This window comes from Psilocybe cubensis, chromosome 1, assembly GCF_017499595.1.
Source record: "Psilocybe cubensis strain MGC-MH-2018 chromosome 1, whole genome shotgun sequence".
In the NCBI taxonomy this organism is placed as follows: Eukaryota; Fungi; Basidiomycota; class Agaricomycetes; order Agaricales; family Agrocybaceae; genus Psilocybe; species Psilocybe cubensis.
In genome coordinates this window covers 2316787-2336538 of record NC_062999.1, presented here as the reverse complement: position 1 = coordinate 2336538, position 19752 = coordinate 2316787, and the positions used below count along the sequence as shown (strand labels likewise).

The following is a 19752-nucleotide window of genomic DNA, read 5'->3' as shown; positions in this document are numbered from 1 at the left end:
TCCATCTATTGTCATTAATATATACCTATAATATCCATTATACAACGTTAAACAGTCAACTTTGAAAAATCAAGTAGCTCTTGCCACTTGAATTCCTCCGGCTTTTCATGGAATGTGCGTAGCAACCGTTCACCATCGTCCTTGCCATCGTTGTTCCAAAGATAGAACTTTTGTAATGACATAGCCAAAATCTGAGCATCCTCTTGATTCAACATGTACCTGTCAACACCAGTAGTTGAAGGGGTAATTTCGCCGCGCATCAGAATAACGCTGTGCGTCGCCGCCAAGTCGGTATACATCGTCAGCACGAGATACGGCGTCGAAAATGCACCGCGCAGTTTATACTCCTGTAGCGGCGTGAACAGTACAGTCGCGGCGGCAGGATTCGAAACTTCTGCAAAGCTTTGCCCCGGTTTCGTAAACGGGTCTTCCGACGCCGAAGGGACCTCCGGAGGCGCATGGAAATCCCACTGCATGAAATAAAATTCATGCGCAACATTGTGTTCACCTGGGGCGGGCGGCGGCACGGTGGGATCGGCAGGCTGCTCGCGAGGCAAGGGTAGTATAAACGTCGGGTACTGGCGGCCTGTCTTCATCATCGTGTAGAACATATCCAGCGGGATAGATGCACAGACGTATCCCCGACCCGTACCGCCTGAACGTGTAGCATGGTATGCTGTCCATAGCGCAGTTATTTGCTCGGGTGTATGAGGGGTCGCAAGTATACGCGAGACATTCAAAATACTAGATAGAGGCTGTCGCCGATATCGAACCGAGTTGAGTTTTGGTTTGCATGTCATTGAATGATACTCACTTTAAAAGGTGCTGCGTCCTTTCTCTCGGTCAGTTGAGTCTTAACTTTATCTGCTGTGCCAGATGTGGTTGAGGCAGGCAAAGCAGGTTTAGGACGCAGCAGAGCAGTAGCCGCTTTCAACTTTTCTGCCTCTTCCTTTCGTCTCTTCCCTTCATCCGCTCTAACCTTTTCAAGAAGCTGCGATATAGTTAGGCCTTGCCTGTTTAACCGTTAAACGTCGTTGATGATAGTTGGAAGCAACCAGTCAGATTTACCGTAAACACAGAAGAACGGATATGTATCTTACTCTTCCGCTCTTTCACGCAACTTTTGCGTATATTTGGATGAATTGGTCGAAAGTGCTCTTGTTGTGAACCAAAGTGGTGCTTGTGCAACTCTGGCGTATTTAAAAGAGTTCACCAGTCGAATTGCCATATTTTCAACACTCGTGTTGAGTGCTGATGCCTATGAATCACTCAAACTGATTCCCAACAGTTTTTAATTACCGGTATTTGGCGTTATGTGATTGGTCGACATTGGTGGAGCACACTTTAGTGCTCCGTGAATAGTTGACTGATTTTCAAATCTGCTTTGTACATTCATTTGGCAGGTAATCGTACACGATATGTCGGGATTATATGGTCTCATATTTCCATATTAATATTTATACATCTAGACAGAAGTATATAAAGATTTGCAGACCACTATGAACGATTGGATAGGTCAGAGTGATCTGTGTTTGATCTGTGTAACATCTTCCAGTGGTAAGCTTAGCCGGTTAAAGTCCTCAGCTCAGCTAATCTGGCTTTCATCTTGGGACTACGCTTCCGCATTAGAAGAATGTCAACCTTTCAAAAAAGTACTACGCACACTTCTAGCAACTTTGTTTCTAGACTTTGTTTTTCTTCTTGAAGGGCCAGACGTTTCTCGGCGTCTAGTTTGGTACTAACGGTGCCTTATCAGCTCACCAGAACGAAAAGAAGGTGATTGTATCTCACAAAACATAGCCTCCTTGTCCGTCATAGTGCAAAATCACAGCATGATACTTCCAAAGGGATGGTCTATGAGAAACCGTGAGGAGCGTAATGTTCAACTTCCCGGCGTATTCCATCATCATGCCTTCCATTTCAGTGGGCACTAAAGAGGTTGCCTCATCCAAGACAGCATACTAAAATTCCGCGGAGCGTAAACAACTTACATACATACAAAAACACCAAGTAAACCATACCTTCGGATGGTGATAGAACAGCCTTGCCCATGCTATCTTTTGCTGATCTCCGCCGCTGAGTGCTTCACGCCACTCTTTGGTTGCGTTCCATCCTCCTTCGCGTTCGACAATGTGACTCATCTCAACGACACTGAGAATTTTGGAGAGATCATCATCTGTTACGCCGCGCTTGTACATTTCCTCTTGAGAATGAGGATATATGATTTGATCCCTAAGCGTCCCCAGGGGGAGATAAGGACGTTGAGGAATGAGGATAAATTGTGATGCTGATGGCTTGTGGACAACGCCTCCGTAAACTGGCCAGAGTCCGCCTAAGATTCGGAATAAAGACGACTTGCCGCAACCTGGTCAGTTATATTGTCAGCACATAAAACAAACGGGTGGCAAAGTTTTGACAAACCGTTGGGACCCACAATCAAGAGGTTTTGCTATCCGTTAAGCATAAGAATGTGGACTGTAATAAATCACCGAATATCGCATACCCCAGGTTTGATATGGAAGCTAAGACTCTTTACAAGGACATCTCCGTTTGGTGTAACGATAGGCACATTTTCAAAACGAATATCCTCGGATTCTATCACTTCACCGCGCCCTTGCAAAGCTAAGTACATATCGTCAATTATGGAGAATTTTTGGTCAAATGTAAGATGCATACTGAGTGAATTGTCGTCCTTCGTTGCACTATTTACAAGAGCCTTGTCAAACTTGCCATCGCGAACATCTTGCATGGTGTCAAGAAGAAGAGATACACGTGCCGTATAGCCGGCCAATTCTGAAAGGTCTTTATATGAATACATCACTCGTCCGAAGGCATCTGCGTCAAAATAGATTATGAAAGTAATTATTGAAAAGGTGGCATCGCTTTACCTGAAGAGGATAATAGTAAGCGGCGATTGGTTACAAATCCTGTTTAGAATGCTGTTAAGTAGGTTGAATCATCAAGTCATGTATGTAGGACCTTCTGTTCGACCACCAAGATCAACAGTGTCGACAGCACCAGGCAGTTTGAAAAAGACGGGAATGGCGCACAGAACGAGCTGAAAAGATCTTGAGAATGGGATAGAAAAAACACCGTTTAGGTTCATACCCCAAAACTCCCCCAAAGCCATTTGATAATGCCTTCTTCGACGCAACCAAACCACCATCGTCGTTGTAGAACTCGATTTTCGTGAGCGATCAAAGCCGCGTATTCTCGTTCAATAAGCATCTTTTCTGTTGTTTCTCCTCTCATAAATGCTATCTCTTCTGCGAATTCGACAAGGCGTGAGTGTGTATGACGTAGGGATCCGGCCATTTGGGCAGAGAGAGCGGTATACATTCCAAATGGCGGCGTCATATAGCGCACTATACCATATCGTAAGTTCATCTTACATCTACCAGACAGTTAAAAACGTACAAAGCATTGCCGAAAGCTGGACAAAAAATGTGAGACCCATCACTCCTTCTGCTCCAACATTCTGTGATAGTTGATAATTATACAGAATAACATCGAGAACAGGTTTTGCCAAGTTGGCATACATAGAGGCCAGATGGCTGGAGAACCGTTGTATATCATGAGTGATCATTCTGCATGAAAAATAATCACGGAAAATCATTGTTAATAAAAATTCTCCTTTGTTCCAAAATTCATTACTTACTGATCAGGGTTCTTGATTCTGTCATCCAGATTTGCTGGGGAAATTTAAGACATAAGATCATGTAACGAGTGAGCGTATTTACCTAATTTATAGTAAACCTTTCCGTCCGAACCTTGCCCTTCCTGGCCCAGATATTGCTTCATTACTTCTTGTGTCAGACGAGTACGGTATGCAATTGCAAGCTTGTTCTGAATGTAAGAAAGCCAGCTGTTTGTCCAAGTTGCTGGTATGGCCACTAGAAGCCAACGCAAAATGTTATAAAAGAATTGGAGAGGTTGGGCGCGAACAAGGCTAGCTACAATTCTGATAATCTAGTCAGTGTGAATGTGCTGGTCTCTCCAACGGAGTAACTCACTTTCCATCGAGGGCTGCAACGTAAAGCGAAATCGCGGTTCTGAAGACAAGCAGGCTCGAATGCATCAACAAAAGCAAAGCTTCCTTAGAACGTATACCAGGAATAACAATGCGGATTATCTTGGCTAGACGCTGAAAAAACATTGCATCCACCTGCAACAGCAATTTAGAGAGATGTTAACAGGATGTCTGAAATACATACCGCTACTCGCTCAGATTTCCCACTGACCCCGCCACCTTTGCCTTTCTTGGGGCGGCCTTCCTTCTTCGAGGAGACCATACCTCCCGATAGCCCTACATAGGTTGCTCCAAGTATGTATCCGATAAAGGTTAGGTTGAGCAAACGCTGCACAGCAGGACGATGTGCTCCATAGACCTTGATGAAATGAGAAAGCTTCTGCTTGGATTCCGGGGAGAGTCGAGAATTGAAGGAAAATGTACCCATCGACGTGGCCATACAATATGGGACGAAGGAAGGGATAGCGTATCGAGAGAGTAGATCCGGGGTGAGGTATTAAACTTGTGTAAGTCTATAAGTATAACGTCTACCATGTGATTATTGCATCACAGGCAACTACTAAACAACTAAGCAGACAAATTGGTGAAATTATGCAGCAAAATAAGGCAGATGTGTGGTGTAATAAACGAAAGACTGTTTCATGGCATTACAAAAGGATTGCAAACATCTGGACAGGGTTAGAGTACATGTTGTGTAAGGAATTCCTGGCATATATACGGCAGGCTAATTTTAGCGAATGTTGTCTGCTGACTAATCAATTTATACGCCCCAGGCGCGGCTCCAAAAGTTCTCGATTAGGTCTTAACTTGACGCACACGCAGCCTCTTTCCTTCTTCCCACCGTACATTGGTTCTCTGGTCCACTCGCATCCTGTTTGGTCAACCATCTTTGCGCGCTATCCGAGCACGGGCTCTTACGCCTATTGACTGCCAGTCTTTCAACATCGCCCAAAGGCCATGAGATTCTTTTCCCAGTCTTTTCTATACGAGTGCGTTAAATTCAGGCCTCGCCCTATTGCGTGCTCATTTAGCCTCCCAACCAATATAGTGATTCCTGGTCCATTGTCACCTTAGCATTTTTTCTTCGTTATCCAAACCCTTATGCTGCCCACGTTATTTCATGTGATGTTATCTCTCGCCACCAAACCCCGTCAGGTTCTTTAATAACCACTCGACTAATCCTCAAGAAAGGAGCCATGCCTAGATGGTTTCCGAAAGGCATCATATCGAGAGCAGAGTCATGGGTCATTGAGGAAAGTGAAGTGGATCCCTACGGCAAAATAGTCAAATGTGTCACCAAGAACCTGGACCACGTCAAAATTATGCAAGTTGAGGAATCCGTACAATTTGCCCAGACCTTGGATGGGTACAGTCAAGTCATGTTTGATAATTTATCTGTTTCTCATAGATGTTGGACAGGAAAACCTTGCAGCACACGGAAGCTAGGGTGGTTTCGAAATTTGGGTGGGGCCTAACCAAGAAGATCGAAAATCATGGTCTATCCAAATTCAAAGCTAATATGCAGCGGGTATGGATAGCTTACTATATGGCTTCAGATTGTCTGACTTAATTAATTTGCTCCATCACAGTCTCGTGAAGGAGTCAGCCTAATTTTGTCTTTACTCAGGCAGTCACGGCTGCAACCCATGGCTATGGGCATTGAAGATTCCCAAGGCACATCACCCGTTATTGAAAGACCTCAGGAGATTGTTTCAAACAAAAAGACAGATAATTTGACCCTATGGGCCAAGGTTCGAAATTACTTTTATCACCCACCTACATAACCCATATATACGTTTATAATATAATATCCGAGCCAGTTGTACTACTAGTAGGAACTACAAACTCCCAACTCTTGTTTAATACGTGTATACGAGCTTTGCTTTGCTTCCACGCATATTATTTCCCATTCATTGTGTCCCACCCCGAGTAATGGATGTACCGGTACCGTCAATTGGGATGGACTGTATGTGTTCTCATGATATACTTAAATAAAATGAACGGACGCCAGGCGTCCATTGAAAATGCCGAGAAATTAGAATACAGCAACGGCTATTTTGGGACTGGCAATTCAAGCGTGAAAGACATGTCCAAAGCTCTCACTCCTCCCATACCGCACCTCGAAGTTTGGGATGTACTTTCCTACCACCGCCGCCAGACAGCTTGCAAATAACCCTACTCTACCCAATATCCCAACCGAGCAAACTGTAGCACTGGCCCCAAGCCCACGCAAGTCACTTTTCTGCACTCTAACTCGAATAGCAATCAATGTGTGGTCTGTCAGGGTAGATTTGAGTTTTATTGAACCATCTATGTTGTCGCTAAACCACATCTCAGCCGTCTGCTCTCTTGTCTGTATTAACACGCACACCAATCTCCATTCTGAACCACGGGGATAATCTTGACGTATGGTGGTCCCCTGATGGAAATAGAATTATAGTCAAGGTATGCTCATATCTTATGCGAAAAACAATACTAAATGGCCTCATTCATAGACTTCAGATTCTTTCCTGGTTTTAATATCCGTAGACTTTAACAACGACGCAGCATATGCCTCCTCACCTCTGCCATCTAATGCTCAACGCAACTTTCTTGCTGGTCCTGGGGAAGCACTTCCTTTTCCATCAATCAGCCTCCACTTCGAAGGTGTTGTCAGAGTAGAAGGGGGGTTACAAAGGTGAATATATGCAATTTGAATGTTATTTCTTATCATATACGTCGTTGCAGTGTATCTCCTCGAAAACAGCACATGTCGTTCTCAACTCGGGACCCCCCAACAATTCAAAGCATGCCATGGCCGACAGTCGAACTCGACGAAGATGACGACGCTTCTATCGAACAAAATATTCCGCTGGATTATAATACATGGCTACTCAATGATCTAGATTTTTCTTGGCTGGTGGAGCCTGACGGTGAGTAATGCTACACTGAACATTTTAGTACAAAAAACCGACTCTTGACATGTCAGTTTATGTGACTGAAATTATACACGCAAAGGTTATGGATGGAGAGCTGTGGATAACATCTGATGGTCGAGCATACTTTGTCGGTCTGCATGAAGTGGATGGGGTAGCGGAGGATTCGCCTGACGACCACGAGAACGATGTATGCATTGACACTCCGCGGCAGGAAGTATACTTACCTCTTTTTGAAGACAGAAGAGCGACAGGCGAATATACAGCAACACTGGCATGGCACCTGTATCCACAATTTCAAGACCCCGAAATGGGTCCAGAAACGGCGTAAAGTGGAGCCTGAGGATGATGAACCTGCATTGAAATATGAAGAACCGAGGCGGGCAACGAAGATGGCTGTCAACACTAAGTTTTCTTTAATAGCAATCGGAACCGAGGGGTGAGCTGTAGATTGCTCCCTATTTCGTTCTTAGATTGAAAATTTTCACAGCGGAGAGATTCAATTCACCAATTTCCCCTCTGAAGAGGGTATTTCTCCTAAATCTCAGCAAATAGACGTTCCTAATCCTTTCAACCGAAAGACTGGATCGGTAACTGCTCTAGAATGGACATCTGATGGGTATGTCCTCGCTGTTGGTTGGGAACATGGCTGGGGTATCTTTAGCGTGGGGGGCAAATGTCTCGCCTCTGCGATCGAAGTTAATGACGCTGTGAATGAAGAAAAGTGGGCACTTTACTTGCACATTCACTTCTGAAAATTGACGCATTACAGGTTCCAAGATATATTTATGTATGGAGTCAGGAGTCTGGTGAGACTTGTTTGCTCTACATGACCAAATATGTAATGATACCGCTCGAGTTTTGGGGGCCGGCAAATTTTGACCTTTTTGTGTTGGCAAAATCTGTTCCTCAAAGTACTTTTTTTTCACCTGGATATATATATACATTAAAGATGTTTTCAGGAAACGATGGCCAGATATTTGTCATCCCTTTTGCCAAAAGTGCAACCACGGGTCAGCATTCACCAGTAAGCTCGTACATGAGTTGCATTTTGGTATAAACGCTTACTTCTTTCAGGATAATACACGTTATGCTTTCTTGCAGATGGATGATCGTGCGTTGGTGTATAGAGGCGCTGATCAACCTGACCTAAGTGTCATCAATCCTGAGTCTGACGTCTGGCAACATATTAAGGTAGATGGTTTCCTAGCATCAAATTCTATAAATATTGAATCATGTTCAGATTCCCCAAAGATACCTGGCATTAAATTGGCCCATCCGATACTCCTCATTAAGCAATGACGGAAGGCTGATCGCTGTCGCTGGTCGGCGTGGGCTGATCCATTATAGTTCCACGTCAGGCCGTTGGAAGATATTTGCTGTTGAAGATCAGGAACAAAATTTCTCTGTAAGAGGTGGCCTACTGTGGTTTCACCATGTGTTGGTGGCAGCCGTAGAGGTCTCGAAATCTTTTCAGGTTAGAATCCTCATCCTCATAGAGAACCTTGGCTTAATGCTAGCTTAGATAAGGCTCTATTCCCGCGATATGGAATTGACCAGCCAAAACATCCTACACCGGGAAATACTTCCGGCACCTGTCGTGATACTGTCTATTGTCGACAACTCTCTTCTTGCGTATACGGCAGATAATACTCTTTATCACTATCTCATTGTCCCAACTGCAGAATCCATAAAGCTCCATCTTTGCGGCAGTATAACATTTACCGGCATCGTCTCTGCACCAGGTGCAGTCAGGATGTTGAGCTGGATGATACCTAGTATCCAAAAGCGTCGGTGCCATTTATCAACCACCGGGCCTTTCAAAAGCTTACAATACGATGCTTAGAAATTGGAGATCCTATTAACGACCTATCAGTTGCCACTGTACTGATGGTAGTTGGAGGACAGCTGATCCTTTTGCGCCCCAGGAAGGTACGCGAGTCTGTGCACATAACACAGTTCTTTCCTGCTAATTATCAATCCCAGTCCGCTAGCGATGAGGTCAAATATGACATCCAGGTATTGGCTGAACGAATAGAATTCTGCTGGATACATCTTCGTGGTGTTGGCGCGTTGGAGAATTCACTATGGGCGTACGATGCTCAGGGAATGCGTGTTTGGTTAAACGCTCTATCTATAGAATCCCCACCAGTTGACGATCCGGACGTAAAAGATGTAAAAGAAAGCGTTAAAATCCCTCTCGACTTCTATCCTCTTTGTAAGTAAAATTCCCGACGACTCAGTACACGGAGATTACTGAACAGAATTTGGTCAATAGCCGTTCTTATGGATAAAGGCATTATAATTGGCATTGAGCATGAAGCTGCTGTTCGAACCAACCTTCCATTCGCGTTGTTCAGACATGCAACCAGCGTGCGTAGTGATCTTTTCTGGCAGAAAAACATTCGAATACTAATAGAGTTGTACCAGTCATATTTGTTCCTGCAGCACATTCTTCTTTACCATCTAGAGAATAAGCAAATTTCCGAAGCAGTCACGTTTGCTTCCCATTACAAGAATCTGGTCTTCTTCGCCCATGCGCTGGAAATACTCCTACATACAGTAGTGGAATCCGATTTAGCCGGAGCGAGCAGCGGTAACCAGAACACCGAGGAAACTCCTAACGAACTATTACCCACTGTTATCGAGTTTCTGGACCATTTTGACGTAGCCCTTGACGTGGTTGTTGGCTGTGCAAGAAAAACGGAGCCGACACGTTGGAGACAACTGTTCAATGTCGTCGGTAATCCCAAAGGCCTATTCGAGGTATGTATGTTCACCTACAGTACCTTGGCTTATTCCTTACTTCCTCGCGACCCACATAACAGACATGCCTCGCTACTAATCGTCTCAAAACTGCAGGTTCCTATTTGCTCGTTTTGCATAATCTTGAACAGCTAGATGAAAACAGTAATGAGGCAATTCGACTCCTTATGAGTGCTGTGAAGGGGAAAGATTGGCAATTATGTCGAGAATTGTTGCGGTTCTTACGCTCCATTGATGATACTGGTCAGGCACTTAGGAATGCCTTGAAGCACGTTGACATTGGCGGAATGAACGTATCTGTAATATAAATTAATACGAAATTAGGGGCCAGTTGTGCACAGGTTGCTGTATTCATAATTCTCAAAACCCTAAATATGATATATGTTTGCAGCTGTACGCAAAGGGGCGAATCCAGATCTAGTCACTTTCATCCTCATCTTCATCTCCAGTAAAATCTTCTTCCTCTGCCTCGTCATCAATAAAATTTCCCCCGCTATCGCCATCGCTCAAATCTTCATATTCCTCTTCGTCCTCGTCACTATCACCCCCTAGCTCAATATCTTCAAGGCTTCCTTCATCTTCACTCCCCATCTCAACTTCTACATCCATCTTGTCGTCCGGTTCGTCGCTAGATTCTGTGTCACCTTCGATATATCGTCTCACGGTGGCTTCGGGTCTCTTTTTGTTTGCCTTCAATGGGGCTAATGATGCAGGGGTAGTTGATGCTCGCAATTCAACTTGAGAGAGTACCATGTCTAAACGACCGCTCAATGAGAGCAAACTGTCATGCAAACTCGATCTAGCGGTTAATGTTGCATGGAGCCCTGAGAGACGGGCAACTAGATCAGGTATCTGCGGATGACGTTGTCAAGATAAGAGCATTCATTTGGAAACCTTACACTCACTGTCATTAGGTGTCCAGTGTGCACAGTCAACACAGTCCTTAACCATGTTAGGAGGCCCGAGCCACGTTGAGAGCTTGTGCCGCCACCGCCACCTTTCATATTCGACGAGCGAGGACCTCTTCCTAGCCTCTCGACGCAGGCAGTTATCAAAGGGATGGTCAGCTGAGGAGGTAGTCGTCGAACGGTGTTCAAAATCAATGCAGGGTCAGAGTGCCCCAAACACATTTCCAATAGCCGTGAATCAGATGAATGAAGGGCTTGAATGAGGGTACGCGTCAAGGAATTGGTGGGGATGGCAGCAACCTCACTACGAGCTTTTTTAGTAGCCTTTGAACGTTTTATATGTTGCTCATATTCGTCTTCACTTTCTGAAACATGGTTGGCTTCCGTCTCAGTCACTGCAGTTAACCTTTGACCCAAAGACATTTCTGCAAGATCAACCTGAAGGAAACCGTCGAACTCCTGCTCGACCAAAGACCCATCAACATCTTCTTGGTTGACGTCGTGGCCAGAGCCAACTGTCAGTTGTTTTGATTCAACATAACGGTTGTTCAATGCTCTCTAGGGTGAAAAGGTTGTAAATGGCGGTCACAGTAATCGGTGTAACGAAGCATACCTGAGGATCTATGCTGATATCTTCTTGGTTTATTTCGGGAAGAATTGGATTATGGATATAATTGGCGCTGTCATCTAGATAACTCTGAAAAAGGTAAATACAATATTATAACAAATTAACAGAAACTTACGATTGTGTCGAAAGTTGGCTGGATTCCTTTCACAAGTCTTACTACACGCACGAGGCCAGGAGATGTCGGAAGTGGAACTAAATCAATCACTTGTGGATCCTGAGCTCGGAATTTGGATGTTGAAGATACCGTAGACCGTGGTAAAATTGTAGCAATCGTATTGGATTTGTCGGTTGAGGAAGGGAATTTAGACGGGATGGGAACAAAAGACAATTTACCGGAAGTAGAGAGCGCGATGAGACACTGTTGTGAATTTACTGGTGTGGCGAGAGCAAAGGTACGGACGTCGGCATCGAGAGATATAGCTGCCACAGGTTTCTCGCTCAAAGACGCGCCCTCCACATCCCAGCAATAGACAAATCGATCACCTTCGGCCATCGAAAAGAATTTAGTAGGTTTTTCGGACTCATTAAACCAGAGCAACAACTGAATAGAAGTTGCATGGCCTGTAAAACCAGCAACTTGCATGGGTTTACTGAGCGAATTGTCGTTTGCAATATCTTTAAAAAGGCGAATGCTGTGATGAGCGGCAAGAAGACTTGTACTGTGGCCCTCTAGAGTTGGACAAACTGACAAAGAAGTGCATGGAATATGGTCGTCGTTTTTCCAAGACCGTAAAACTGTCTTATTTTGTACATCCCAAAGACATATGGAGCCATCGGCGCTTGAGGTCCAAAGAGCAGAGCCATTTGACGGGTCGAATGCGAGGGACAAGACGGCTGAGGTGCTTTTAGGATGAGTCAAAGTCCGCAGGACTTGCGAATGCGAAGGAGAGAAAAATATGACAATTCCATCTGACAACCCTAGGGCAACGACCTCAGTCCGTGAACTCGAGTCTTTTTCGGCAGCGGTGGGTACGGATGTCTTCTTCCGTTTCTTGCTTGGGGAATTCTGTTCCGGACCAGGAGAGTCGGAGGTCAAAGTGGCCCATTTAAGTGAGGAAACACGAGCTGAATCAACGGTGTACTCGGATACGGCGCGTCCAGAGGCAGAGTCATAAACGCGCAGACGGTGTCTGTCAATGGCAAGTACAACAAAGGCAAAAAGAGTGGCATCTGGGGAAAAGGCAGACAGAATTGAGGGGGAATTGGACTGGGAAAGATGTGCGAGGGTGGAAGTGGACGGGGGTCGTCCTTTGACTGGTTTGGACCGCCCAGCCCCAGCCGACGTTTTTTTGGAGGAGGCCATCTAAGATAGTTTTCAATAAAATCAGAGCACAAACAAAATTACTCTGAACATCACGTGTCTCACGGCCCGCATCTAATCTTATCAGATCCGTTAACCTGACTCCAGTCGTCACACGGGCACACCTCTGCAAATTACCCTTCAACTTTCTCCACTCCCGCCCGTCGTCGTTTCCTCATTATGAATTATATCCAGGTAATGTTTCTGTGCTCTCATTTCACAAGACCGCCCATCTCATTATTTTCCAGCTCGAAAAATTAGGTATGTTGGCCTGCGGCGTTGTGCTACCACAGTGTCCGTGTATTCACCACCACATGCACAGGCGAAGGAACATACGCTACGGTATTCAAGGTAGGCACATGCTCACAGCTTATTCTCTACTCTGACTGTGTATCAAGGGTCGATCTAGGACTACCAATGAGATTGTGGCTTTAAAGGAGATCCACCTCGATGCTGAAGAAGGCACACCATCTACCGCCATCCGCGAGATATCACTCATGAAGGAGCTCAAACACGTCAACATTGTCAGATTGCACGACGTTATACACACCGAGACTAAGCTGGTTCTTATCTTTGAGTATTGCGAGCAGGACCTCAAGAAGTATATGGATCAACACGGAGATCGCGGTGCTTTGGACCCCAATACCGTGCGCAGTTTCATGTTCCAGCTCCTCAAGGGCACCGCTTTCTGCCATGAGAACCAAGTTCTTCATCGAGATCTAAAACCACAGAATTTGTTGATCAATCGAAAAGGCGAGCTGAAATTGGGAGATTTCGGTTTGGCAAGAGCATTCGGCGTCCCGGTCAACACTTTCTCCAATGAGGTTCTTATTGGACTTCTGCGGTCTTGATAAAATCTGACTATTAAATAGGTCGTTACTCTCTGGTATCGTGCCCCGGATGTCCTTCTCGGTTCTCGAACCTATAGCACCTCGATTGATGTCTGGTCATGTGGATGTATATTTGCTGAAATGATTTCTGGAAATCCACTATTTAGAGGACGAGATAACCAAGACCAACTGTTGCATATCATGAGAATAATTGGAACGCCTTCAGATGCCCAGTTCCAAAAAATATGCAAAGAAACGGTGATATAACCCAATCCCTCACCGTGGTCAGTTCACTTATTTTGCCTTTCTAGCCCGAATTACAAATCAAACAATTCCCTCGATACGCAAAAATGCCATTCCAACAGGTTTTACCAAAAGCCTCCCCGCAAGGCAAGTGATATCCAACATACTCGATTGCCAATTATTAAATGTTATTTCTCAGCAATCGATCTGCTAGAGAGACTTCTCAAGTTTGATCCTGCTGAACGCATTTCCGCCGCGGAGGCATTATCACATCCGTATTTTACCAGCGCTGTTGCTCCCACGCCCTTCGGACTAAACACCTCACCTGGTTCCATGGCTCCTCCATCTTTTAACTTCCCTCACCCTCACGGACATCAAGCGGCTCAACAATACCATCAGCAACAGCAACAACAACAACAACAACAACAGCAGCAGCAGCAGCAGCATGTTCAACATCTACCAATACAGTATGGTCGTCAACCTGCCATGCCAATGTATAACCAACACCCCCAGGCGCCTGTCCAAGATCCTATGGCAGCAGCAGCCCATGCCGCCCAAGCACAAGCACGAGCGCATGCGCAAGCCTTGGCTCAAGCCCAAGCTCAAGCACAGTATGGAAATGTACAATTCGCGCCACCACAAAACTACGGGAGATAGCTGATCTTTCATTAATCCCGTCTATTGTTGTTTCACTTAAATTATTATGGTGGTACTAGGTATAACATTGTATTCATTATATTCCCTTTCTTCAACCCTTGTTATAGAACGGTTTCACCAGAAGTAATCAATATCTGTTTGTAAATACCCTTTGTCCCAAATCCAATTCTGATATGCAATGATGCTACACTTTATCAAATGATCATAATTATATCGTGTCCAAGTTAAAGATAGCGAAAAAAAAGCAAAACATTATTATGTTGATAACTGGCCAAACATTGACAACAATGAGGCAAGATCACCTGTATTGCTGTCAATAAACCACTTCACAACATAGAACAGAAATCATACTCTTTTTGAGAGGCTTGCTGAAAAAAGCATTCATTCCTGCACTGAGGCAGAGTTGCTTAGTCGCGTCTTGGCAATCCGCGCTCAATGCAACAACTTTTGTCGAATCAGATTAGATTAAAGAAGTAGTAAACTGGAAACAATATCACGTACTCGGTAAAATAACAGACACATTGTTTTTCCTTTCCAAGTGGCGTAACCGTTTGGTAGCTTCAACTCCATCACAAATTGGCATGTCTGAAGGGGGGGAAATGTATCTGAAGACGTGGATGCAGAAAAAGATCAGAGCTAGCTTACGGTGGTCAAAAAGGGCGACACTAAAAAATCCCGGTTCATGCGCTTCCCATTCTACAAAAAACGGAAAACCCATTGGATAAAGCATGACAATGAAGACAAAGTCGCGCACCTGCAATAGCCTCTTCGCCATTGCTGGTTGCCACAACTTCAAGATGATGACGCTGCAACTGTTTAATGAGAAGATTTTGAGCAATGGGGTTGTCTGTTTATACACCGGCTCGGTCAGATTGCAAAGTAATCCATCAAGTTGAGAGATAAAGTACCTTCGGCAATAAGTACATTCCCATATAATGTCCGCTGAGCAGTTGCTATATCCTCTACTGCCTTGGAGATTTCAGTAGCATGAGGAGATATTAATGGATGGGGTAGATTTTTCAGAGTGGCCAAAGTTTGTAACAGTCGAGCAAGCCTAGGAGGTTTCGTCATTTTAACAACGCCGGGTATTGTGCTGTTCCCGAAAATAGCCTGTCCAGAGCGACTAGTGGTAGGGGTATATAGGTGAATGACTTTGGTTTCCTCAAAACATTTTAGGTCCGAAGAATGCAGATATCTAGCCAAATCATCAGCATGGGTTTCAGATTGGTCGTCTATGATGATAAAATCAAGGGGTGGTGACTCAGTGTTCGAATAAGTGTCGAGGTATCGTGTCGATTCTTGGATGCTAGAGAGCAATTTAACCGAGAATCCACCGAGCATGTTATTCAAGAGAGACAATGTTGCACTGGAACGCGAGCAAACCAAGACGGAGAGTGGGCGTGGGTTGATGAGCATGGAGCGTGTTTTAGTAATATCTTGAGTATACTATGGCGAAAGATATCTTGTTAGTTACACAGATTTGAAATAATGGTAGTGATATACCTTGACTGAATCGGGGGCATGATATACCTTCACTGGAATAGTGAACCAGAACATAGAGCCATGATCAGGCTCCGATTTGACACCAATCGCACCTCCCATCAATTTTACAAGCTGGCGGGAAATCGACAGACCCAAACCTGTTCCACCAAAACGACGAGTAGAGGAATTCTGTGGCAAAATGAGCAGAGGAAATAACTGGCAGGGGTAACAAGACCACAAACATCTGCCTGTTGGAATGGCACAAACAATAGATCAACATCGCTGGCAGATAGTCCAATTCCGGTGTCACTGATTCTGTATTAAGTTATCCATTATCTATGTGGTATAGAAGGCTTACTGTATTTCGAACTTCAAATTAACTTCGCTTCCACTACTCATTGTAGTATTGTCAACGGTATAGCATATGACGCGAACTGAACCATTGGCCGTGAACTTGACCGCATTTCCGATGAGATTCATCAACACTACGTTGGAAGTCGTCAATATTTAGTCAGGATCAAACAAAAAGGTAGTACATACCTTGACGGATTCGGGCGTAATCAGCAAATACCCCTAGAATAACAGAAAAATTGGATTAGATGAGAATTATTGCTCGGCGTGGTAACACACATGAAGGTACATCGGACTCAATATTGAAGGATAAATCAAGTTTTTTGGCAGCCATTGGAAGTAAAAGTTCCATGCAATCCTGTATGGTAAACACTATTGATCAGACAGATTTTTTGACATTATGAACGGGTAGAACGGACCGCAATTATATTCTGTCGAAAAATGTCAAGAAGTGAGATTTTGACAAAAAGATATACCTACCTCCACTAAGAATCCGCTGGGCTCTAGCTTCACAGCTATTGCTGAGGTCAATTTCAATGACAGCATAATAAAAGCTTCGTCATACCGGAAGCCTCTAGCTTGCTATAATCTAATATTGAATCGATGATCTAGCATAATGTAATTATTATCCCTAGCCAATCTGTATTTACTGAAAACCAACCTTCAACAAAAGTTCACATGACTGTTTAGCGGTTTGAACTGAGAAATCATCAATATTGGAGAAGCAAAAGGTAAGAGAATTTATACCGATCTCGCTTTGTCCAGGATTGAGTTCAGTACCACTGAGAAGATCAAGTAATCCATAAAAAGAGCTGATGAACAATGTCGTTATCGTAAGTCAAAAAGAAAGCGGTCCTTGCAACTAACCTAAAAGGTGTCCTCAATTCATGGCTCATCGAAGCCAAAAAATTGCTCTTAATCTATGGATGTGATTTAGATATTCGCATTCCAAGAGCAATAAGTGAACCTACTTTAGTAGCCTTCAACGCGTCCTCTCTGCTTTTTCTTGCGGCCTCCAATGCCTCGCGCTGTGCTGCAATCATTTTCAAATTCTCTTTGGTGCCTGCCTGAACAGATCTGAATAATAAGGCATTGGCGATGCTGATACTGGCTTGTTGACATAACAAAGTCAAGATAGTGACAGTATTTTGTGAAAATGCGTATCTTGAGGCAACATAGACGGCACCAAAGGTTTGTCCACGATTGCTGAAGATAGGGAGACATATAACCGATCGATGTGATGTTTGTCCAGCTTCAGAAGAAAATCGAGAATCTGACGAAGCATCGTCATAGTATACTCTCTCTTTTGAATTTAAGGCTAGAATCCACAGGGTTGTATTTGAATAAACAAAGCTTAAAAGGCTGGCAATGTGAACTGACTGTGCTGAATGATCGCCTTCTGGAGTGGATCATTGATTGTTCGAATAGATTTTGGGTTCCTATGCCATACCAATTAACACATCTTAGATAATGAAGGGATTTTAAACCCACTCGTGGACTTGACATTGCTCTGGTGGGACCATACTGGTTGCAACGGTATAGTCACCCGCTTCTCTTGCTATTACAACTGTGGCCAGGCATCAGTTCTGGATGGGAAGTCATTAACTCACAGCATACCACAAGTATTTTGTGACCCAGATGTTTCTTTCGGAACCATGATATTAGATGTCACAACGATGATAGTAAACACGCGTACCAGATGCTATTTCAGTAAGCCTTTGCAAAGCTGTTGCACGCATTAGATAGAAGGGGTTTGGAAAATTGGTAAAGTACAAACCTGAGGATAGATTGATATCACGAGAAATATCCTTGCTCCACTTCAGAATAGATGCTAAGTCAGCAGCGCTCAACGTCGATTCCTGATCATCGTGTGAGTCAGTTTTTCCTCCAAGAGTGTATATCGTTGAATCATAGTTCAGTGCAACCGCTTCTGTTTGGACAGCCACATCCGCAGAAAAAATGGGCTTCTTGAACGGTAATTGGGAGCGGGTACCCGATATGGACGTGAGATGTGTCCTGTTGTTTAGTTAGATATTGTTCCAGCGTCAGGACACTGCACCTACACAATCCCTTGAGCGCCCCATTGAGCATGTCTCGAAATACCACGACGTTGCAGTTCGGTTCCAAGTCCTTCTATACCACATCGCACAAAATGAGAACCTTGCTAGAGAAAGAATGAGAAATATATTGTTCGACTTGAGCGAGAATGAGCCCACTAGAAACAGGCACCATCCTTCCTCTGCCAGCCAGTCATTATTGACAGCGAGTCTGATCGTTCAGCGTTAGTGAGTGCAGATAAAAAATCAAGGAACATATAGAACCTGACAGCCACATCATATAATCTGAATGCATCCGGCGATCCTAGAAGGGCAGCTAATTCGGCATCCTAACTCATGGTTAAAAGGTACTGTAAGTCAAACCAAATGGCCAACAAACCACAAGTGCAACCCATGTGCTAACATTCACTGGGCTGGAGGATAACCACCTGTGAAAAGCAGATTAGCTCATCTCAATAAAACACCTTCTAGCAACGAGGTACTCGCTTTCGTATATAATTCTGATTAAAGTTGATTTGATTGAGATACGTGGTCCTATCGCTTCCAGAAACGAGGCCATGGCGTATGCATGAAATTAACGCCAGACTGTGGAAAAACAACGCGTATCTGATATGTCTATGACTACACATACATCAAAATCAGTGCACATGATCACGATAATGAGCAACAAAACAGACTTAGGATGGGAATCCCTCGTTTTATAGACGCTGAATCCCAGGTTGGCCGCTTCTTTGACATGCCCAACACAGAAGAAGCTAACAACCTTCAAATGGTGTAAAGGTTAGAGTTTGACTACAAAAACAAAAATTTTAACTAACCTTGAACGAGTCATACCTAAACAAAAAATGGGATAAGCAAAGACCGCCACTACCGCATATAAGCGTTGACTTACCAATTAAGAGACATGGATATGTTTCCTGACGTTTCGTGTATACGTTCAAGATATTTACTTTCCACAAAGTTATCTGTATCAAAAATAGTGTCAACAGTCTCTGCCTGAGTATAACCACCGAGGACACGAATGCAATTGAGGATAGCTGATTAAATGCGTTATTCAATGTACGACTTGAAGAAATGGAATCGCGTACCAGTGGCAAGTACAAGGTGCTCGCCGGTTGGTGTGGATATTTTGATATCACTGACACACTAAGACAAGTTAGCTCAAATCCACTTTAAGATACAAGAAACATGCACACCTCCTCCGCATTAACCACAAGCTCGCTAACTATTAACATAGTTAATTTCCAGCAACAAATAAAATGGAGAAACGAAAACACACGGTGGTCTGATACATAAAATTTTGTGATAATAGAATGAATGCTGGCGAAGCTGGTATATATTCTTTATTGGAGTTAGTCAGGTATCATTACATCGGTGGCAATGAACGTTACCTATCGCCTGCACTGTTTCCGTATTTCACAGCTTGCTCTAAACGGGGTATATTTGCTCTTATGTGCACATTGTCAAAGCCCGAAACCATTGAACAAAAAAGAACTTGAGCTCGGCTAGTTGGCTCGCATTAGGGCGATCAATAGGTTGCACCGTAAATTGTTTAAATCTCACCACTTTTCCCCTGAGCTCCCAT

General features: G+C 44.1%; 7 protein-coding genes across 7 annotated transcripts; 3 read left to right on the top strand and 4 right to left on the bottom strand.

Annotated features, from left to right (window-relative positions):
• Window positions 1-47: 47 nt before the first annotated feature.
• Window positions 48-1228, bottom strand: JR316_0000749 (Protein ATP11, mitochondrial; the record flags this gene model as incomplete). The annotated part of the gene is made up of 3 exons (XM_047886563.1): window positions 48-755; window positions 815-1013; window positions 1101-1228. 3 exons carry the CDS (start codon window positions 1226-1228, stop codon window positions 48-50), a joined length of 1035 nt encoding a protein of 344 aa, XP_047754309.1.
• A 335-nt stretch (window positions 1229-1563) lies between these two features.
• On the bottom strand, window positions 1564-4469 carry JR316_0000748 (ATP-binding cassette sub-family D member 1; the record flags this gene model as incomplete). Its single annotated transcript, XM_047886562.1, has 15 exons — window positions 1564-1612; window positions 1664-1738; window positions 1792-1961; window positions 2022-2365; window positions 2422-2449; window positions 2504-2622; window positions 2677-2835; window positions 2889-2927; window positions 2980-3058; window positions 3109-3365; window positions 3418-3587; window positions 3659-3692; window positions 3741-3961; window positions 4014-4165; window positions 4215-4469. 15 exons carry the CDS (start codon window positions 4467-4469, stop codon window positions 1564-1566), a joined length of 2151 nt encoding a protein of 716 aa, XP_047754308.1.
• A 518-nt stretch (window positions 4470-4987) lies between these two features.
• Window positions 4988-5814, top strand: JR316_0000747 (Protein UPS1, mitochondrial; the record flags this gene model as incomplete). Its single annotated transcript, XM_047886561.1, has 4 exons — window positions 4988-5019; window positions 5079-5396; window positions 5450-5558; window positions 5620-5814. 4 exons carry the CDS (start codon window positions 4988-4990, stop codon window positions 5812-5814), a joined length of 654 nt encoding a protein of 217 aa, XP_047754307.1.
• Window positions 5815-6162: 348 nt separating this feature from the next.
• On the top strand, window positions 6163-10019 carry JR316_0000746 (Guanine nucleotide exchange factor subunit Rich; the record flags this gene model as incomplete). Its single annotated transcript, XM_047886560.1, has 18 exons — window positions 6163-6315; window positions 6368-6475; window positions 6526-6707; window positions 6758-6942; window positions 6999-7135; window positions 7185-7384; window positions 7436-7669; window positions 7718-7754; window positions 7805-7859; window positions 7908-7972; window positions 8023-8139; window positions 8189-8422; window positions 8471-8735; window positions 8792-8877; window positions 8932-9163; window positions 9224-9318; window positions 9376-9711; window positions 9774-10019. 18 exons carry the CDS (start codon window positions 6163-6165, stop codon window positions 10017-10019), a joined length of 2967 nt encoding a protein of 988 aa, XP_047754306.1.
• A 109-nt stretch (window positions 10020-10128) lies between these two features.
• On the bottom strand, window positions 10129-12550 carry JR316_0000745 (U3 small nucleolar RNA-associated protein 5; the record flags this gene model as incomplete). Its single annotated transcript, XM_047886559.1, has 4 exons — window positions 10129-10563; window positions 10617-11177; window positions 11233-11316; window positions 11363-12550. The coding sequence occupies 4 exons, from the start codon at window positions 12548-12550 to the stop codon at window positions 10129-10131; spliced, it is 2268 nt and encodes a 755-aa protein (XP_047754305.1).
• Window positions 12551-12727: 177 nt separating this feature from the next.
• JR316_0000744 (negative regulator of the PHO system) lies at window positions 12728-14277 on the top strand (the record flags this gene model as incomplete). Its single annotated transcript, XM_047886558.1, has 6 exons — window positions 12728-12742; window positions 12809-12898; window positions 12946-13371; window positions 13420-13635; window positions 13689-13767; window positions 13820-14277. The coding sequence occupies 6 exons, from the start codon at window positions 12728-12730 to the stop codon at window positions 14275-14277; spliced, it is 1284 nt and encodes a 427-aa protein (XP_047754304.1).
• Window positions 14278-14590: 313 nt separating this feature from the next.
• JR316_0000743 (Peroxide stress-activated histidine kinase mak2) lies at window positions 14591-19402 on the bottom strand (the record flags this gene model as incomplete). The annotated part of the gene is made up of 32 exons (XM_047886557.1): window positions 14591-14721; window positions 14779-14862; window positions 14923-14973; window positions 15032-15124; window positions 15186-15723; window positions 15781-15948; window positions 16002-16068; window positions 16118-16244; window positions 16300-16332; window positions 16390-16468; window positions 16530-16541; window positions 16591-16625; window positions 16676-16718; window positions 16772-16809; window positions 16858-16922; window positions 16978-17030; window positions 17082-17428; window positions 17491-17549; window positions 17602-17668; window positions 17728-17754; window positions 17807-17836; window positions 17888-18126; window positions 18174-18274; window positions 18327-18378; window positions 18432-18496; window positions 18547-18595; window positions 18632-18667; window positions 18845-18930; window positions 18986-19001; window positions 19060-19204; window positions 19256-19313; window positions 19364-19402. 32 exons carry the CDS (start codon window positions 19400-19402, stop codon window positions 14591-14593), a joined length of 3033 nt encoding a protein of 1010 aa, XP_047754303.1.
• Window positions 19403-19752: the final 350 nt, after the last annotated feature.